The sequence below is a fragment of the Salmo salar genome, chromosome 27 (assembly GCF_965601325.2).
Source record: "Salmo salar chromosome 27, fSalSal1, whole genome shotgun sequence".
NCBI classification, from domain to species: Eukaryota; Metazoa; Chordata; class Actinopteri; order Salmoniformes; family Salmonidae; genus Salmo; species Salmo salar.
In genome coordinates this window covers 6,267,921-6,285,692 of record NC_138317.1, presented here as the reverse complement: position 1 = coordinate 6,285,692, position 17,772 = coordinate 6,267,921, and the positions used below count along the sequence as shown (strand labels likewise).

Here is a 17,772-nt window from a genome sequence, read left to right as displayed (position 1 = left end):
AACCGTGGCTAGCTAAACTCCAACGTTAGCCAGTGAAAATGGCTAACCTCTGGCTAGCTTCTGTTGTGGATTTCAGATTTGAGGTAAATAATACTTTCTTTTTTAAATTGGTGAGGCGGGTTGCAGGAGAGTGCTTTGAGGTTGAGTTTTTTGAAGAAAAAATTAAAAAAGATATGCAAAGAAAAATATGTAAATATATATATACACGGGACACGACAGGAGGAGGGTAAAGGACGTCTGAACTGCTACGCCATCTTGGATGACTAACCAAATAATAATAATAATGAAAATAATAATGAAAATTAAAAGTTCAATATTAAAAATGGCCAATATTCACTTAATTAATTTGATGATTTTATTTGTCATTATAATCACATAACATTGTACATTGTAGGCCTATGTCTTCATTAAATTTACATTTAGCAAGACCAAATGAACTGAGAAGACATCATAGTCGATCACATTATATTATAAATACCTTTTGAAGTTTAGTACATTTCATGATGATTGTGCATAATTTATAAGACATACAACAGATGGAGTGGATGGATTGATTTATGTTTTTATTTTTATTTCTTTGGTGCTATTTTCACAAGCATGTGGTGAATTTTCCAAACTTAAGTACAAGACTAATAAACTGACAACACATGTAATACCCCCTATCTTATGTTCAGAACCTTTGATTGTGCATTCATTGGGATCTTTCACCCCTGAGTCATTCATGCAAAATCTAAGTTTTCTGTGAAATACTATGAAATACTAATACTTGTTTAGTAAGCAATACCTCAGATAAAGCTCATTATTTTGTCATTTTAACTACCATTAAATCCATTAGCAAATAATACAAGATACAAATGTCAAAACAGTTATTTTTAAGGTGATGAATAGAGTGAAATGGTAAATATGATTTTCCATGCAGTTTGACTATAACTTGACAATGTTTTAAATAATTTGTATCCAATGGCAGGTTGTGAGCATGTTGAGAAATATGTCAGTCTTACAGTTTCATTACCCTTATACAATACATACACTACATGACCAAAGGTATGTGGACACCTGCTCGTCAAACATCTCATTGCAAAATCATGTGCATTAATATGGAGTTGGTCCCCACTTTGCTGCTATAACAGCCTCCACTAGTGAGGTCTGGCACTGATGTTGGCCTGGCTCGCAGTCAGCGTTCCAATTCATCCAAAAGATGTTCGATGGGGTTGAGGTCAGGGCTCTGTGCAGGTCAGTGAAGTTCTTCCACACCGATCTCAACAAACCATTTCTGTACGGACCTCACTTTGTGCACAGGGGCATTGTCATGCTAAAACAGGAAAGGGCCTTCCCCAAACTGTTGCTACAAAGTTGGAAGCACAGAATGGTCTAGAATGGCATTGTATGCTGTAGCGTTAAGATTTCCTTTCACTGGAACTAGGGGCCTAGCCCGAACCATGAAAAACAGCCCCAGACCATTATTCCTCCTCCACCAAACTTTACAGTTGGCACTATGTATTGGAGCAGGTAGAGTTCTCCTGGTATCCTCCAAACCCAGATTTGTCCGTCGGACTGCCAGATGGTGACGCGTGATTCATCACTCCAGAGAGCACTTTTCCACTGCTCCAATGGCGGCGAGCTTTACACCACTCCAGCCGAAGCTTGGCATTGCGCATGGTGATCTTAGGCTTGTGTGTGGCTGCTTAGCCATGGAAACTCTTTTCATGAAGCTCCCGACAAACAGTTATTGTGCTGACGTTGCTTCAAGAGGCAGTTTGGAACTTGGTAGTGAGTGTTGCAAACAAGGACAGACGATTTCTACGCACTATGCGCTTCAGCACTTGCTGGTCCCATTCTGTGAGCTTGAGGCCTACCACTTCGCGGCTGAGCCGTTGTTGCTCCTAGACGTTTCCTCTTTACAACAACAGCACTTACAATTGACCGGATTCAGCTCTAGCAGGACAGAAATTTAACAAACTGACTTGGTGGAAGGGTGGCATCCTATGATGGTGCCATGTTGAAAGTCACTAAGCTCTTCAGTGAGGCTATTCTACTGCCAATATTTGTCTATGGAGATTTCATGGCTGTGTGCTCGATTTTTATACACCTGACAGCAATGAAATGAAATGCTGATGCTCCAGATACTCAACTAGTCTAAAGAAGGCCAGTTTTATTGCTTCTTTAATCAGAACAGTTTTCAGCTGTGCTAACATAGTTGCAAACGGGTTTTCTAATGATCAATTAGCCTTTTAAAATTATAAACTTGGATTTGCTAACACAACGTGCCATTGGAACACAGGAGTGATGGTTGCTGATAATGGTCCTCTGTACGCCTATGTAGATATTCCCTAAAAACATCTGCCGTTTCCAGCTACAACAGTCATTTACAACATTAACAATGTCTACACTGTATTTCTGATCAATTTGATATTTTATTGGACAAAAAAAATGTGCTTTTCTTTCAAAAACAAGAAATTGTAAGTGACCCCAAACTTTTGAACGGTGGAGTACATGTAGTGACTCTTTTCGATTTTGTCCTATTGAAGCACACTGGTTGATGGAAAAATTATGATGTAGTATTTACAGCCATATCCATATATGATTTGGTTTACCTTCCACCATAAATTGATGTCAAATTGATACATTTTATATATAATTTTTCAGTGTTCAGCAGTTATCAAACTACATACGTTAACTAGGCACTACATAATTGTGGTTCAAAACGGTTTTATCTGTTTTGAGCAGTATAATTAAGTGGTAGTTAATTGTGTTGTTAACAAATGACAAGAAAATCATATCAACAGCAAAGTGAATATTGCATTTTGAAAAATGGTTACTTAGATTGAATATGTATACAAATTAAAAGAGTGATTTGGTGCAGTGAACTAGTGACTTTGAATTTGTTTGTTGTACTCGGTCAATTGGAAATGTGCTTAGAGTTTTGAAACATGGTTTTTGTGATTAGAGTTGTGAAAATGTACCACATACTTGTGAAAATTGCACCCAAGCCATTGGGGGAAAAAACTGAAATGCAGTATGTGATAACTTTATCTTGATAGCCATTCAATCAGATTAATTATCTCACAATACCTCTTAATATAAATGTACATACACTTTAGAGACCGATCATTACAACCGAAAAAAATACCTTGATGCAGGATACACAATGATTAATTAGTTGAATTGGAAACATGCTTTTGTGTGTAATGCATACAGCGGTGCAGGCATAGCTGCGGGAAGTAGGGGTGCAGCACCCCTGAAAAACCATAATAAAAAAATAAATAAAAAATGTAAAGTATATTTTTCTCACAAAAGTGGTGTGTGTTAGTTGACTGATATCCACCTCATTTTCGAACACTTTTAAAACACAGAAGCCAAATGCAGAAATTATGGATACAACTTCCTCCATGCTCATGCATTATCATAATTCATATGTGCACCACTAGAAATCCCTGCATTTAATAGTAGGTTTCTGTTAGCTGATACATAATGACAAAATACACCATATTACTGTCCTACTAATGTGCCTGGACTTTGTAGGCTAAACTGCCTTGGTAAAAAACATAACTGATCCAAATGGTTACCCAATCAGGCAACCTAGATGCACTTTTTTCAAAATGAATATGCATTCTAAATGCCAGGTTTTGAGTGGTTATTCAAATGACAGGCTGTTCACTGCCGTTTACAGCCTAGACTAGAGTTTGTACTCACTTGAGAACAGTAACATTCTTCATTACATTGTGTTGTTGTAGCCTATGTTGGATACATTGCTTGTCCCTAAAAAACTGAAACAATAGGGTATCTTTTTGAGCATCGTACCTGGGGACTGGGAGGGAGCGCGCACATAATGTAAACTACCTATGCTTTATTTTAATGATACACTTTTTTTCCCCTTTGACTGGATATATGCACTGCAGTATTAAGCCTAATATTGGGCTTATGAATTATGGTCGAATATGCATTCGCTTCCAACATAGGCTATATTTTACATGTCCAGCCTGTCTGTCTTCATTGTTCTGTTGTGAAATTATGCATCTGGCCTCTCCGTTGTCACGGCTATTTCTTTTACATTTTGTGGAGTCCCAGTAAAAGCCAAAAGCTTGTTGGACACTTGTTTCAACTTATTTTCATTAGCCTACTAATAACCTATTGGAGGAGAGATGCATGCTTGCTCTTGCTTGCTGAATGTAAAATATGCTACAGCATTAACGGGCGGGGAGTTGGAAAAGAGAAGTCCATATTTTCTAATAGTATGCCTATCTTAATAACACTGGGCTACATCCTGACAAAATAGGCCTACACCATATGAGTGGCCTGCTAATGTATCTTTCTGGACCTTCTACACTGAGGATAGACCCAAATGGTTGTATGATCAGGCCTACGCTGTTGAGCTATGCAGTTATTTCAGCACGTGTGAGCGGTTATTTAAATTAGCCTATATCACTGCAGTTTACAGCCTAAGGACAATAATTGCGTATTCACTGGATAACAATAATTCATTCCTCATTGCACTGTGTTGTTGTAGGCCAGGTATAATTATTTTCTTGGCTTAAAAATGTAGGCCTAGGACTAATCAATAATGGAGCTTTGCGTGCCTGGGGACAACGGAGCGCAGCCTGCAGGAACCCACTACAGATCTGCCATATCATAATCTGTTCATTTATTTTTCTCGCACTTTGACAGGTAACTATTTAGCCTATAGTTTAATATTTAGCTAGTGAATGGCCTAATATCTTTCTAATATTTAGCTTCTTATTCCGGCTCAACATCAATAGCCTCTCTTCCAGTTATTCCCGTGCGCAACAGGCTATTTGCCGCAAGCCTCTCCGAAATAGGCCATTCCTCCCCGTGTGAAATCCCAGCGAAAGTTATAGTCTACAAAAGCTATAGACATTTATTTTGATGATATTTTTTATATTAGCCCTAATAGCCTATTTGGGGAAAGAAGCAGGCTAGCTCCTGCTAATTGCTGAATGTAAAACAGGCCTACAACAGCATAGAAAATGCATGTCGAGGAAAGTTGAGGGAAAGTGCATTGGTGTGATCACTTTAGGCCAGTTATGATAACATTGTTGCACAGAACATACAGAGATGAGCACAGTGAAAAAGAACACCCAAAGGAATTGACAACCATTAGAAAAATGGAAATCACTTGCAAACCACTTGAGCAAAAAGGCAATGACATGCAGTACAATATGTGCAGGCTAAATGGCATTTGTTGTTGAATTGCTACATTGAAATACAAGTTACTATATCATTTTTCACTAGGCCTACATGTACATTGAAGTAGCCTATTATTTTTAGTTGACAATAAGCACCTGAAAGCACTGAATGGTCACTGAACCAGTAGCCTATCTGTGAGTTAGAGACCTCATGAATGGTCTTGTGTTACCACCTTATTAATAGGCAGCCTGCAGTAGGATGCTTTGATCAGTTGATTGACAGGTGTAGGACTGTAGAACGATCAACTTTCCTCTAGGATGGAAGCTCACCAATGTTTTACAGTTATGTAGCCAATAGTTTATCATTGTAGTCAACATTAGAGTTATTGGCTTGGTGGATGGCCCAGGCCTTAGTTAACTCTACCACAACAGAACCAGCCTACTAGAAGGTCTAGCTAACATTAGCGAACGTGAATTAAATAAAATAAAATTATACTTATACACTTACACTTACTTAAAACTGTTTACTTGACTTTTATACTCTATAAATTGACTCTTTCAAATAATTTACTCTGGAAAGTTTGCCACCAGCACGCTGCAGTAGGGATATAAAGTGGAAGTCGAATCCATCACATACATTGTTTGGCTGTGCCCATTGCAAATATCACTCCGATACTTGAATTTTGTAGGCTACTATGTGCTGTACTGCATTTACATTGTTTATGCTTTGAGTTTACTTATCCTTTTACTTGCTGATAACATTTTTTTTTCATGATATAGCTGTTTTATTCTGCCACTTGCACTCCTGCACAGTTATCTTTACTCTCCGAGGCTATAGCTAAATATTCTGCATTCCTGGAAAGAAAGGAGAAAGAGAAGTGGTTAGAATATTGTCAGCTTATTATCTAAAAACCTGAGGGATTTCATCCCATAGACATAGATAGAGGACTTTAGTGCCCAAAAGCCCATTTTAGCATGGGCAGAGCCATTAAGAGCATTCACCCTTTTGACGTGGTGGGACTTCCTATGGGTTAAGGAAGGATCACATAATTCCATCAGGAGGATTAATTATACTTGTGAGCAAACATTCCATAACTGCAGGTGCCTTGGCTTTATACCTGTTCAAACAACCCACTCCAGGTGGCAGTATGCACCCTTTCAGGTTCTTTATCAACTCATAGAAGCATTAGAAGAAGAAGAAGATTGACTACTTCAAAATGGAAATGGCCCAAATGGCACCGCCCATGCTCTGGCAGATGCCATAGTGGGACAGATACAATGTTACTTCCTCTAACTATCTCTATGTTTCATCCTAACCTTAATCATTCTTCCCCCCATTCATCCTTTATTCGTCTATCTATCCAGCTATAACCATTCTAATCACTGTCATTACTTAAAGAATTTCAATAAATCAAATACATGTTATTGGTCGCGTACATATATTTTGCAGATGTTATCGCAGATGCAGCGAAATGCTTATGTTTCTAGCTCCAACAGTGCAGTTATACAAAACGATACAAAATAATACACAACAATAATATCCCCAAAAAAGGATATTACAGTAAAAATACTGTAATGTATATGATGGTGTGTATACATTATGGACAGTATATGAATAGAACAGGTGTGGACAGCAGTAGTTAGTGTATATAGGATGAGCCTACATAAACAGTATGAAACATTATTAAAGTGACCAGTAATAAATTCAACTACACAGCATATCTCCTACTATTCCTACGTCTATTCGTTCATAACCTCTTTATCAATCCACTTAGCTCTCTAACCTCTCTCTCCATCCAACAACCCCTCTAACCTTCATTCAACACGCCATCCTTTTTCCCATCCATCCATCCATAACTTCATTGATCCTTCCATGAAGCAACCATCCATCCAACTTAAGTAAACAGACTTATTGCTTTAATGTGGCAAAGCGAAGCAAGCAGTGTCAGCTGAGCTAACATTCAATCAAAGACTGAACATCATTTATTTGAATGGCAGCTTATTCAGTTTGGCCATTCAGCAAACATCATCGCTTGTAACTGCAGCGCTTTTGCCAACCAGCCCCCCTGCCTCCACCTGCTTTTGTTCTGTTCTTCTAGAACCCTACCTATAGCTTGGTTTTGATCATTTAAATTCACTGAGAACTTTCCCCAAGTTGGTAGCACCCCACGGAGCACAGCCTGAACACCAAGGCCATATCCATTATCATACACATTTTTATGTTCAATGAAATGTGATGTCAATGGAATACATGAGTTTCCTCCTGACACAACTATATTTCACTCCTTTACCTTCTATTCAGCTTTAAGCAATTTAAACATTTTACACAACTACAAAACATAGACTGCTGAAGCAAGCAAACAAATGTTGTACCTTCTTTGGCTTTTCTAGAGGGGCAAATGTGACGATTGAGGGACAGAGGGATAGGAAGAGTGAGAAAATGGGAGTGGCAAAGAAGACGAAGATAGAGACAAAGACAGTATAGGAAGAGAATATTGAACAAGGAAGAACACAGGAATTGCACTACTCAGCACTATGGAAGAGAGGAGAGAACACAAATGAACAGGTATAGAACAGACAAGAAAAGGACAGTGAGATTATGTAGAGGGAGACCGTAATAGAGGACCTAAAACAAAAGGATACAGCTGCAGGAGAGGAAGTAGGGTTACAGTGTTACTTACGCGCTTTCTCGTAATGCTTCCTCTCCTGCAGCTGAGATCTTTCTGAAGCAGTATACCATCTCTATGTAGAGCCAAGCCTGTAGCCCGATGATGGACACGTACATCATCACCTCAGAGACTATGGAGGCTGTCCCTCTGGTGGCTAGATAGAGAGATGGCGAGAGAGAGGGTGGGAGTCAAAGCACTCAAAGCACCACAAAGGCCTTAAAAGCTTTAAATTGCATATAAAACATTAGTCTGTATAGTAATACTGAACCTTTAGCCACCACTGTCAGGTGCACAACCTTGCTGACAACGGTCTGGTATTCGTAGAACTCGTACGTCAGGAGCCGGTGGAAGAAGCAACGGTAGGTGCCCGAGTCATTGAAGGTGACATTGAAGAGGTAGATGGACGCATCCTGTATGTCTTGGCTCCTCTTACTGCCGTTCCAGTCCACACGATCCTCGAAGCGCTCATCCACAACGTGCTGGCCCTCCTCATCGTAATTATATATCTAATGACACAATGACATCTGGGTCGTTCACCTGGCACTGAAAATCTCTCCGGTTTCACTTCCTAGATCGACACCCGTATCTGGCAACATCCAAGATAATAGATTCAAAAGGATACAACTGTGTTTTGAGAGAGGTTCTTTGAGTAGGAAAGTATACTCAAAGTTCCATAAAGTAGCTGTGATCCTATCTGCCTATCGGCTGTCTCAGTTGCCCTTGATCTCTGAGATCTAAAATGTCTTCCAGATTAATTCCATTTGAACCGCACTCAAAACTCTGCCATATAATGTAGTTGGGCATTGTGGTGTGTGCATGTGTGCATGCATACCTTTGTGTTGTGCCTTGTGGTTGTGTGCTCAGGGATGGGCTCTGGGTCATGTGGCGTAAGACAGCATTGTCTAGAGGACTACTGCTGGCATACTCTAAACAGACTGTAGACTACAGTGGCAGCATGTTTTATGTGGGCACCAGAGCAAACAAAACCCCAACCCTAATCCTACAATCTACTGCAGTTTGTAGTAATTTGGAATACTATAGCAATCATAATCAGCCTCAGATACTCACATGTGCATAATCAGCTTCCCCTTTGGCCTTGAAATACCAGTCGACTGTGGCAGAAGCCTCCACCTCGGGCCTCATCTTACAGGAGATGCATCCCAGTTTGAACCCTTTGCCTGCAACGGCCTCAGTGTCCGAGTCCACCTCTGAACAGGCCCCATGGCACAGGGACACTGTTGTTGAGAGGAGAGATGCTATTAGTACTTAATATTTTGATATTAGAAATGGGTAGCTTCACAATTCAACAGTACACAGAAGAATATCCATATATTGAAAGATGTTGTCTTTCCACAAATGGTCAACTCCACTAACAAATGGTCAACTCCACAAAAGTGGTCAACTCCACTTACCAAAGAGGGCACAAAGCAGAGACAGGAGCAGCAGCCGCACAGCAGACATGTCCTCAAGTATAATGTAGCAACGATAGTACAGATCCTAGGGCTGAGAAGCCTCAAAAGGTATCAAAAAATATCCCAACAGTCTCTTTGAACACTTGACAGTAAGATATTCCTTTGAGATGTTATCCAGAAAGACTTTGTTTGAGCAAAGTAAGAAATGGTAGGGACTGAAGTTGCTTCCTCCGAAATGACCTTAGAAATAACAAAAATAGGAGTCCCAACATCTTCAATAATATATTTGACGTGTGTTAAATTCCTTCAACCAACACTTGATATAATAATAATAAATGTCATTTGGCAGATGCTTTTATCCAAAGCAACTTAGTCATGCATGCATACATTTTACTCACGGGTGGTCCCAGGAATAGAACCCACAATCTTGGTGTTGCAGGCGCCATGCTCGTTGTGCCATGCTCGTTGTGCCATGCACTTCTCTTTAAATGGAAACAATCTTCTTATCAAAGACTATTGCATTAATGAATTGACATTGTTACATAGGCTACTGTTTTCATATGCTTTTTCATGCAGGATACATGCAAGTTTTACCATTAATATTTGTTTACAATTAATGTGTTTTAGGAAAACGCTGGCGCTTGATGATTTCAATTCAATAAAGTGCAAATATAAGGCCAATAAGCCAAGGAGAGACTTTCTAGAGAACAAACAGAATACACAATACAGGCTAAGAGTGCTAATCTAATATAATATACATTAGGCCTATTTAAAAGCCTCCCTTAAAAAAGATGACTGCAGCCAATATACACTTTTTTTAAACATTTAAATCTAGCAAATAAAAGTGCTTCACTTCTTTGGCTTGAATCAACAAGTTAAACATAGGTTACAATGTTTAATGCAACATTGATCTGATTACTGCTGTTACAAAAGAGCGTACACATTCCTAAACTATAACTATGACTATGGTCCGTTTTTTCTACTGTTCCAGATCTTTGTTCACACAGTGTTTACAAATCTACACCCTGGCCTGGGATTGTCAGTTCCCTGAAGTCTTAATATCAAATACTCTAATCTATTATTATCTTTACAGGCTATTTATATCAACTGTAGTCTGATATTCTATTCGAATAATAGGCCTAGTTCTAAATGACATTGACACGGTTATATATGACGCTTATTTGAATAATCTGTCGACATTTTAGGCCTTTGGTTTAAATAGGCTACTGTAAAATCGCAAGCCACTGCATAGGCTAAATTAATAATGAATTGCATGCCAGAAGAAAGAAGGCCTAGGCTACATAATCAACATACCGATTATATTTTATTTTTTAGGAACACTGTAAATGTGCTATTGCGCTATTTGGTTTAAATAATTATCATTTGCGTTGTCTCACATTTTACTGTCCTCACGTTGTCCTTTCTGAACAAAATTCCCTCCTTATGCCGATTTGTCCTTTCTCCGGGGGAAAATTTAGGCTATTTTTTCCTTCTGATGGATTATTATTATTATTATTGTTGATCCTTTTGAGTGGCAAAAATTATTCCACCCATCAAATGACCCTGGACTTGTAGGCCTAGAAGAGATGCTTCTCCCAGGATTGCATTGCGAATAATACAGACTTCTGGCTCCCTGTCTGGCGTTATTATTTTTTTTACCGCAGTGCATTTGGCTGCAGCATCCTCCAAACAAGACACTTGTGTGACGCTAGCCACAATAAGGAATAGCCACAATAGCGGAATGAGCTTCGCCTTCAGAATAAAGGTCCCCCATTGGAAGTGATTCAAATGGATAAAAATACTGGAATCATGCCATATTTGGACTAGATAGGCCTAATGCTAAACAAGGTCGGAATGTTGTTTTATAAATTCAACAAAAGACAATAATTAGTTAATTTGACACGAATGTATAAAGAATCTGTAGAAATCACACTGGATGTATTAGACTTTAGAATTGCGTTGCTTGGTGACACCGACAGATTACAATTCTGAAGAGTTTACACAAATATTATAGTAGGGAACTTTAACTGTGTAAATCACCTCACAATACAGCGTATTGACATTCATATTGCAATGTACAGCCTTACCTATGGATCTTGGGTTCCACATTTATGAACCCTTTAAAGCATGACACCCACAGAACACAACTGTGAAGGATTTACACAAATATTAGCGTCGTAGCTCATATTAGGGAACTTTAAAGAACAAATGCCCCTAGAAACCAACTAATCCCTTTGAAAAAGGCCTATGTAGCATTGACATGAGTCAGAACACATTATTCTAGTGTCAAAATTGGCTACAACGTGTAAATAGGATATTTTTGTTCATAAAGTCAGTCTTATCTAAACAGAGTTTCAAACCTCAGTGCGTCACAACAAGTAAATTAAGATTGGGATTGGATTACAATTATGTCAACAAATCCTGCCCCTTTTGCCAAGCTCCATGTGCAAATCGCCCCTCCGCCCACTCGCTGCCCTTCATTGAGGGAGTTCTATTACACTGGCCCAGGATGCACCGGGAAATGGCCCGTCACGTCATTTGGAGCAAGCAGGGAGGGAGGAGCGTTCTTCTCACATTAGGCTAATCTGCGCCACTCGGTCATGATGTCAACAAGGCAGCTAGTTGCATCATCCAGAAACATCTATTTTTCATAAAATGTTAGAATTTTCAGTCCCACTTTAAATTATGTTCAGTTAATAAAGGCTTCACAAAGCCTTCATAAGCACTACATAAGTGTTACAAAGCATCTATTACCATATTTCATGGTTTAAAGGGTTCATAAACGTGGCACAACTCTGTGACAATCACCAATGTCAAATATGATATAACCTATGTCATGTGATTTAAACATGTTCCTGCCTTTTCTTGTGAGTTTTTCCTAGCCACCGTGTTTCTACATCTGCATTGCTTGCTGTTTGGGGTTTTAGGCTGGGTTTCTGTATAAGCACTTTGTGACATATGCTGATGTAAAAAGGACTTTATAAATACATTTGATTGATTCATTGATTGACATGACTTAGACGTGGCTGTATCTAGGAGAATTTCTATTTAGCTGAGCCTGTTAGCTAGCTACATTTTATTGAAATAACGATTGAGGTAGCTATGCAATCTAACTCAACACTTAACTATTACACAGTTTTTCACTGTCCAGTGTCACCACAAGTGGACAGTTGATTTGCAAACTCACCACATGTGCGCTTACTACGCTGAAGATGGCGTCGACAGAGATGGCAGCATCGCAACTAGCTCTTAGGAAACTTTTCAGTATTTAGCTTTTTTATGTAATTTTTTTTACATTATTAGCTCAGGAAATGTTTTGTGTCATTACATACAGCCGGAAAGAACTATTGGATATTAGAGCAGTGGTAACTCACCAGAACTACCAGCATTACGACCAGGAATACGACTTCCCTGGAGCAGATCCTTTGTTCACTCTCCCCAGAGCAATTTAACTTATTCCAGAGGCCGACCCAAAATATTGCCGGCGGAGGAGAGGCACTTGAGGCGGCCTGCTGGTTCGACTTAGGAGGGGCGCACACCACCCACCGCTTCCGAGTATATTACTCGCTAATGTTCAGTCCTTGAATAACAAAGTTGATGAGCTTAGAGCAAAGATTTCTTTCCAGAGAGACATCGGGGCCTGTACCATACTTTGTTTCATGGAAACATGGCTCTGTCAGAGTCGGTAAAGCCAGCAGGATTCTCAGTACATTGCGCAGAAAGGAATATATGTCTCTCCGGGAAGTAGAAGGGCAGAGGGGTGTGTTTCATAATTACTGACTCATGGTGCAATTCTAGGAACATATAGTAACTCAAGTCCTTTTGTTCACCCGACCTAGAATACCTCACAATTAAATGCCGACCATATTATCTCCCAAGAGAATTCTCCTCCGTCATTGCCACGGCCGTTTACATCCCACCTCAAGCCGATCACTCGACGGCCCTCAAAGAACTTCACTGGACTTTATGCAAACTGGAAACCACATATCCTGAGGCCACATTTATTGTAGCTGTGGATTTTAACAAAGCAAGTCTGAGGATTAGGCTGCCGAAGTTCTATCAACATATTGACTGTTCTACTCGCGCCGCTAAGACTCTCAACCATTGCTATTCAAACTTCCGGGATGCTTACAAGGCCCTCCCCCGCCCTCCTCTTGGCAAATCTGACCATGACTCCATCTTGCTCCTCCCGTCCTATAGGCAGAAACTCAAACAGGAAGTACCCATGCTTCGAACTATTCAATGCTGGTCTGACCAGTCACAATCCACGCTTCAGTATTGTTTTGATCACGTGGACTGGGACCTGTTACGGGTAGCTTGTGAAAATAATCTGGATGCATACACGGATACAGTGAGTGAGTTTATAAGGAAGTGTATAGGAGATGTAGTTCCCACTGTGACTATTAAAACCTATCCAAACCAGAAGCCGTGGATAGATGGTAGCATTTGCGCAAAACTGAAAGCATTTGCGCAACCACCGCATTTAACAATAACAAGGTGACTGGTAATATAGCAGAATATAAACAGTGTAGTTATTCACTCCGCAAGGCAATCAAACAAGCTAAAAGTCAGTATAGAGATGAAGTGGAGTTGCAATTCAACGGCTCAGATATGAGACGAATGTGGCAGGGACTACAGACAATCACGGACTACAAAAGGAATACCAGCCACGTTGCCGAGACCGAGGTCTTTTGCTTCCGGACAAGCTAAACACATTCTTCGCACGCTTTGAGGATAACACAGTGCCACCGACGCGGCCCGCTACCAAGGACTGTGGGCTCTCCTTCTCTGTGGCTGACGTAAAACATTTAAACGTGTTAACCCTGGCAAGGCTGCCGGCCCAGATGGCATTCCTAGCCGCATCCTTAGATCATGCGCGGACCAGCTGGCTGGTGTGTTTACGGGCATATTCAATCTCTCCTTATCCCAGTCTGCTGTCCCCACATGCTTCAAGATGGCCACTATTGTTCCTGTACCCAAGAAGGCAAAAGGTAACTGAATTTAATTACTATTGCCCCATAGCACTCACCTCTGTCATCATGAAGTGCTTTGAGAGACTAGTCAAGGATCATATCACCTCCACCTTACCTGCCCACCTAGACCCACTTCAATTTGCTTACAGCCCCAATAGATCCACAGACGACGCAATTGCCATCACTCTGCACACTGCCCTATACAATCTGGACAAGAGGAATACCTATTTAAGAATGCTGTTTATTGACTATAGCTCAGCATTCAATACCATAGGACCCTCCAAGCTCATCATTAAGCTTGAGGCCCTGGGTCTCAACCCTGCCTGTGCAACTGGGTCCTGGACTTCCTGATGGGCCGCCCCCAGGTGGTGAAGGTAGGAAACATCACCACTCCGCTGATCCTCAACACACACCCCACAAGGGTGCGTGCTCAGCCCTCCTGCACTCCCTGTTCACCCATGACTGTGTGGCCAAGCACGCCTCCAACTCAATCATCAAGTTTGCAGACGACACAACAGTAGTAGGCTTGATTACCAACGATGACGAGACAGCCTACAGGGAGGAGGTGAGGGCTCTGGGAGTGTGGTGCCTGGAAAACAACCTCTCACTCAATAAAACAAAGGAGATGATTGTGGACTTCAGGAAACAGCAGCAGGTGCACCCCCCTTTCTACATCGATGGGACCGCAGTGGAGAAGGTGGAAAGCTTCAGATTCCTTGGCGTACACATCACTGACAAACTGAAATGGACCACCCACACAGACAGCGTGGTGAAGAAGGCGCAACAGAGCCTCTTCCCCCACACCTATCTGATTCAGAGGGTTTGAGTTAAATGCAGAAGACAAATTTCAGTTGAATACATTCAGTTGGACAACTGACTAGGTATCCCCATATCCCTTTCTCTTTCCCTTTCAACCTCAGGAGGCTAAAGAAATCTGGCTTGTCACCTAAAACCCTCACAAACTTTTACAGATGCACAATTTAAAGCATCCTATCGGGCTGTATCACCGCCTGGTACAGCAACTGCACCACCTGCAACCGCAAGGCTATGCAGAGGGTGGTGCGGTCTGCCCAACGCATTACCGGGGCCAAACAAATCATCAAGGACATCAACCACCTAAGCCACTGCCTGTTCACCCTGTTATCATCTAGAAGGCGAGGTCAGTACAGGTGCATCAAAGCTGGGACCGAGAGACTGAAAAACAGCTTCTATCTCAAGGCCATCAGAATGTTAAACAGCCATCACTAGCACATTAGAGGCTGCTGCCTATAGGCTTAGACTAGGAATCACTGGCCACTTCAGGAATGGAACACTAACCACTTTTATAATGTTTACATATCTGGCATTACTTATCTCATATGTATATACTGTATTCTATACTATTCTACTGTATCTTAGTCACTTTTATAATGTTTACCTATCTTATATTACTCATCTCATATGTATACACTGTATTCTATACTATTCTACGGTATCTTAGTCACTTAATGTTTACATATCTGGCATTACTCATCTCATATGTATATACTGTTTTCTATACTATTCTACGGTATCTCATTCATTTAATAATGTTTACCTATCTTGCATTACTCATGTCATATGTATAAACTGTATTCTATACTGTTCTACTGTATCTTAGTCCGTTCTGCTCTGACATCACTCGTCCATATGTATATAGTCTTAATTCATTCCTACTTAAATGTGTATATTGGGTATATGTTGTGTTATTTGTTAGATATTACTGCACTTTTGGAGCTAGAAGCACAAACATTTCGCTACACGCGCAATAACATCTGCTAATCACGTGCATGTGACCAATAACATTTGATTTGATACACTGCTAACCAAGCAACAGCGCAGGGCATGCACACTAATATAAGGCCTGTTAAACTTTGATCCCCTCTGGTGGCATTTTCTAAACGTCACATAATATTGTATATTATCCTCCGTGACAAAGCTGACTCGGTAGCTCTCGTCACGAACGTGCATTATTTAATTTCCCTTATTAATGGTTTAGCGCATTCATGTTTCCCCATATATATATATATATATAGTAATTCATTTCTCATAAATGTATATGCTGATGTCCTTTCCTCTTTCGCCAGTATCATATGTGTTTACCGTGCGCAAGGCTAATTATGTGTTGAGGAATTGTTTGGTCAAGTAGCATTGTGAAACATTTCAGTTTCATATTTAAATGCAATAATTGACCATTTTGCAATCCTCCCAGTGGACGCGATGTTCAGGTGCCCGTGAATACTTGCTACGCTGGCGACAAAGAAGTTTGTTTATTTCCATATTGTAATGTTTGAAGTTTGTGTCTCGGAGCCTGCAGAACTGTTGTTATGAAATGTGTATTCATTAATGGAAATTATTCCCGATTTGAGGATAAGCCAGGAATGTTTAAGATGTTTTTTTTAGACAGAATATGTAAATGTGGGTATAATGAAGATGTCTTATGTTATTTAATATGCCATATTTGGGTAAAGAGCTCCATGGTTAATGGTATGGTCCAGAGGGAGGGGCCATAGATATAAAGGTACCTGGTTCACCTGGGAGCTGGAGGGATGTTCTAGCTCTGGTATGTGAGCTGTGTGGGGAGGCTGTCCATAGCCTGGTATACCCCAACCTGCTATAGTTGGTTTGGCTGGGTAGGCCTGATTGAGGCATAGGTTTTCAGTTTATATTCAAACCTGCATTTTGAGAGTCTGTTCATTTTGTAAATACCCTTTGTAGATGATGTAAATATTAATTGGATTTCGTCATTCACCGGGAACCGCCTTTTCACTGTTAATAAACTGGACACTATTTTGCCCTTAAGGTTAAGACTGCTCCAACATCCGGTCCCTGCAACACCCTCATAAAGTACATTTCGGTTTCAAAACTATAAGTCCTACAAGCACATTCATAGTACTGTTAGAAAGGTAAGAACTGTGTTACACCAATTACTGTTCCAAAGTTATTTTTTTATTAAGAAAATAATGTGTCAGATCTTTTTACCTAATGGTGGCTCTCTAAACATGTGCAAATTCCCATTGGAACACAGCCATTTTAAAAGTGCTGGGCTTGTGCAACGTGCCATACCCTCAAAGTGCCATATTATTATTATATACAGAAAGCTGAAGTCTACCTATCCATTGATGTAACCATATCATCTTTCTAATTCCCAGTTTGTCCACTAGACAGCAGTAGGAGATCACATGATGTCTCTTGGCCATAACTGAAACCAGTTATGGATTGGATTTTCAAGCCTGACCTCTTAAAATGACTTTAGCAATCAGGGCTTTCAAGTTATGGATTTTTTTTTTTTTTTAAATAAGACAGGTTCTTATGACATTGCCAGCAGTAAGACTTGAGTTTTCCAAAACGACAAGGCCTGTAGCTTTCAAATGATGTCACTTTCTATTTCCTGATGATTATTATTATTTTTGAGGGGGGATACCCACCAAACTCACAAGGCCCAAAACAACCGCTCAGTTTAACACTCAAAAATCAATGCTTCTTACATTTTTACCAGACCTCAAAAGTTGTCCCCTGATGTAGTTTAAGCATTGTTGTGAACACAGAAAATCAA

At 40.2% G+C, this 17,772-nt stretch overlaps 1 protein-coding gene across 2 annotated transcripts; it reads right to left on the bottom strand.

Moving 5' to 3' along the window:
* Positions 1–341: 341 nt before the first annotated feature.
* LOC106588237 (sodium channel regulatory subunit beta-1) lies at positions 342–10,910 on the bottom strand. 2 transcript variants are annotated; one of them, XM_045709623.2, is made up of 6 exons: positions 9,613–10,910; positions 9,226–9,465; positions 8,882–9,048; positions 8,082–8,319; positions 7,826–7,967; positions 342–5,999 (listed from the first exon to the last, which is right to left on the bottom strand). In XM_045709623.2, exons 2-6 carry the CDS (start codon positions 9,272–9,274, stop codon positions 5,930–5,932), a joined length of 666 nt encoding a protein of 221 aa, XP_045565579.1. In that variant the 5' UTR covers positions 9,275–9,465; positions 9,613–10,910; the 3' UTR covers positions 342–5,929. The 2 variants fall into 2 exon arrangements, with proteins under 2 accessions (XP_045565579.1, XP_014032528.1); XM_014177053.3 differs by having other exon boundaries at positions 10,623–10,910.
* Between the last annotated feature and the right edge of the window lie 6,862 nt (positions 10,911–17,772).

Bases quoted from the DNA above. Each gene is read 5' to 3' on its own strand.
- LOC106588237 (XM_045709623.2), bottom strand. From the start codon at position 9,274: ATGTCTGCTGTGCGGCTGCTGCTCCTGTCTCTGCTTTGTGCCCTCTTT. The intron at 9,049-9,225 runs GTAAGTGGAGTT...TCTCAACAACAG, and splicing joins TCTGCTTTGTGCCCTCTTTG to TGTCCCTGTGCCATGGGGCC. The intron at 7,968-8,081 runs GTTCAGTATTAC...CTCTCTATCTAG, and splicing joins CCTGACAGTGGTGGCTAAAG to CCACCAGAGGGACAGCCTCC.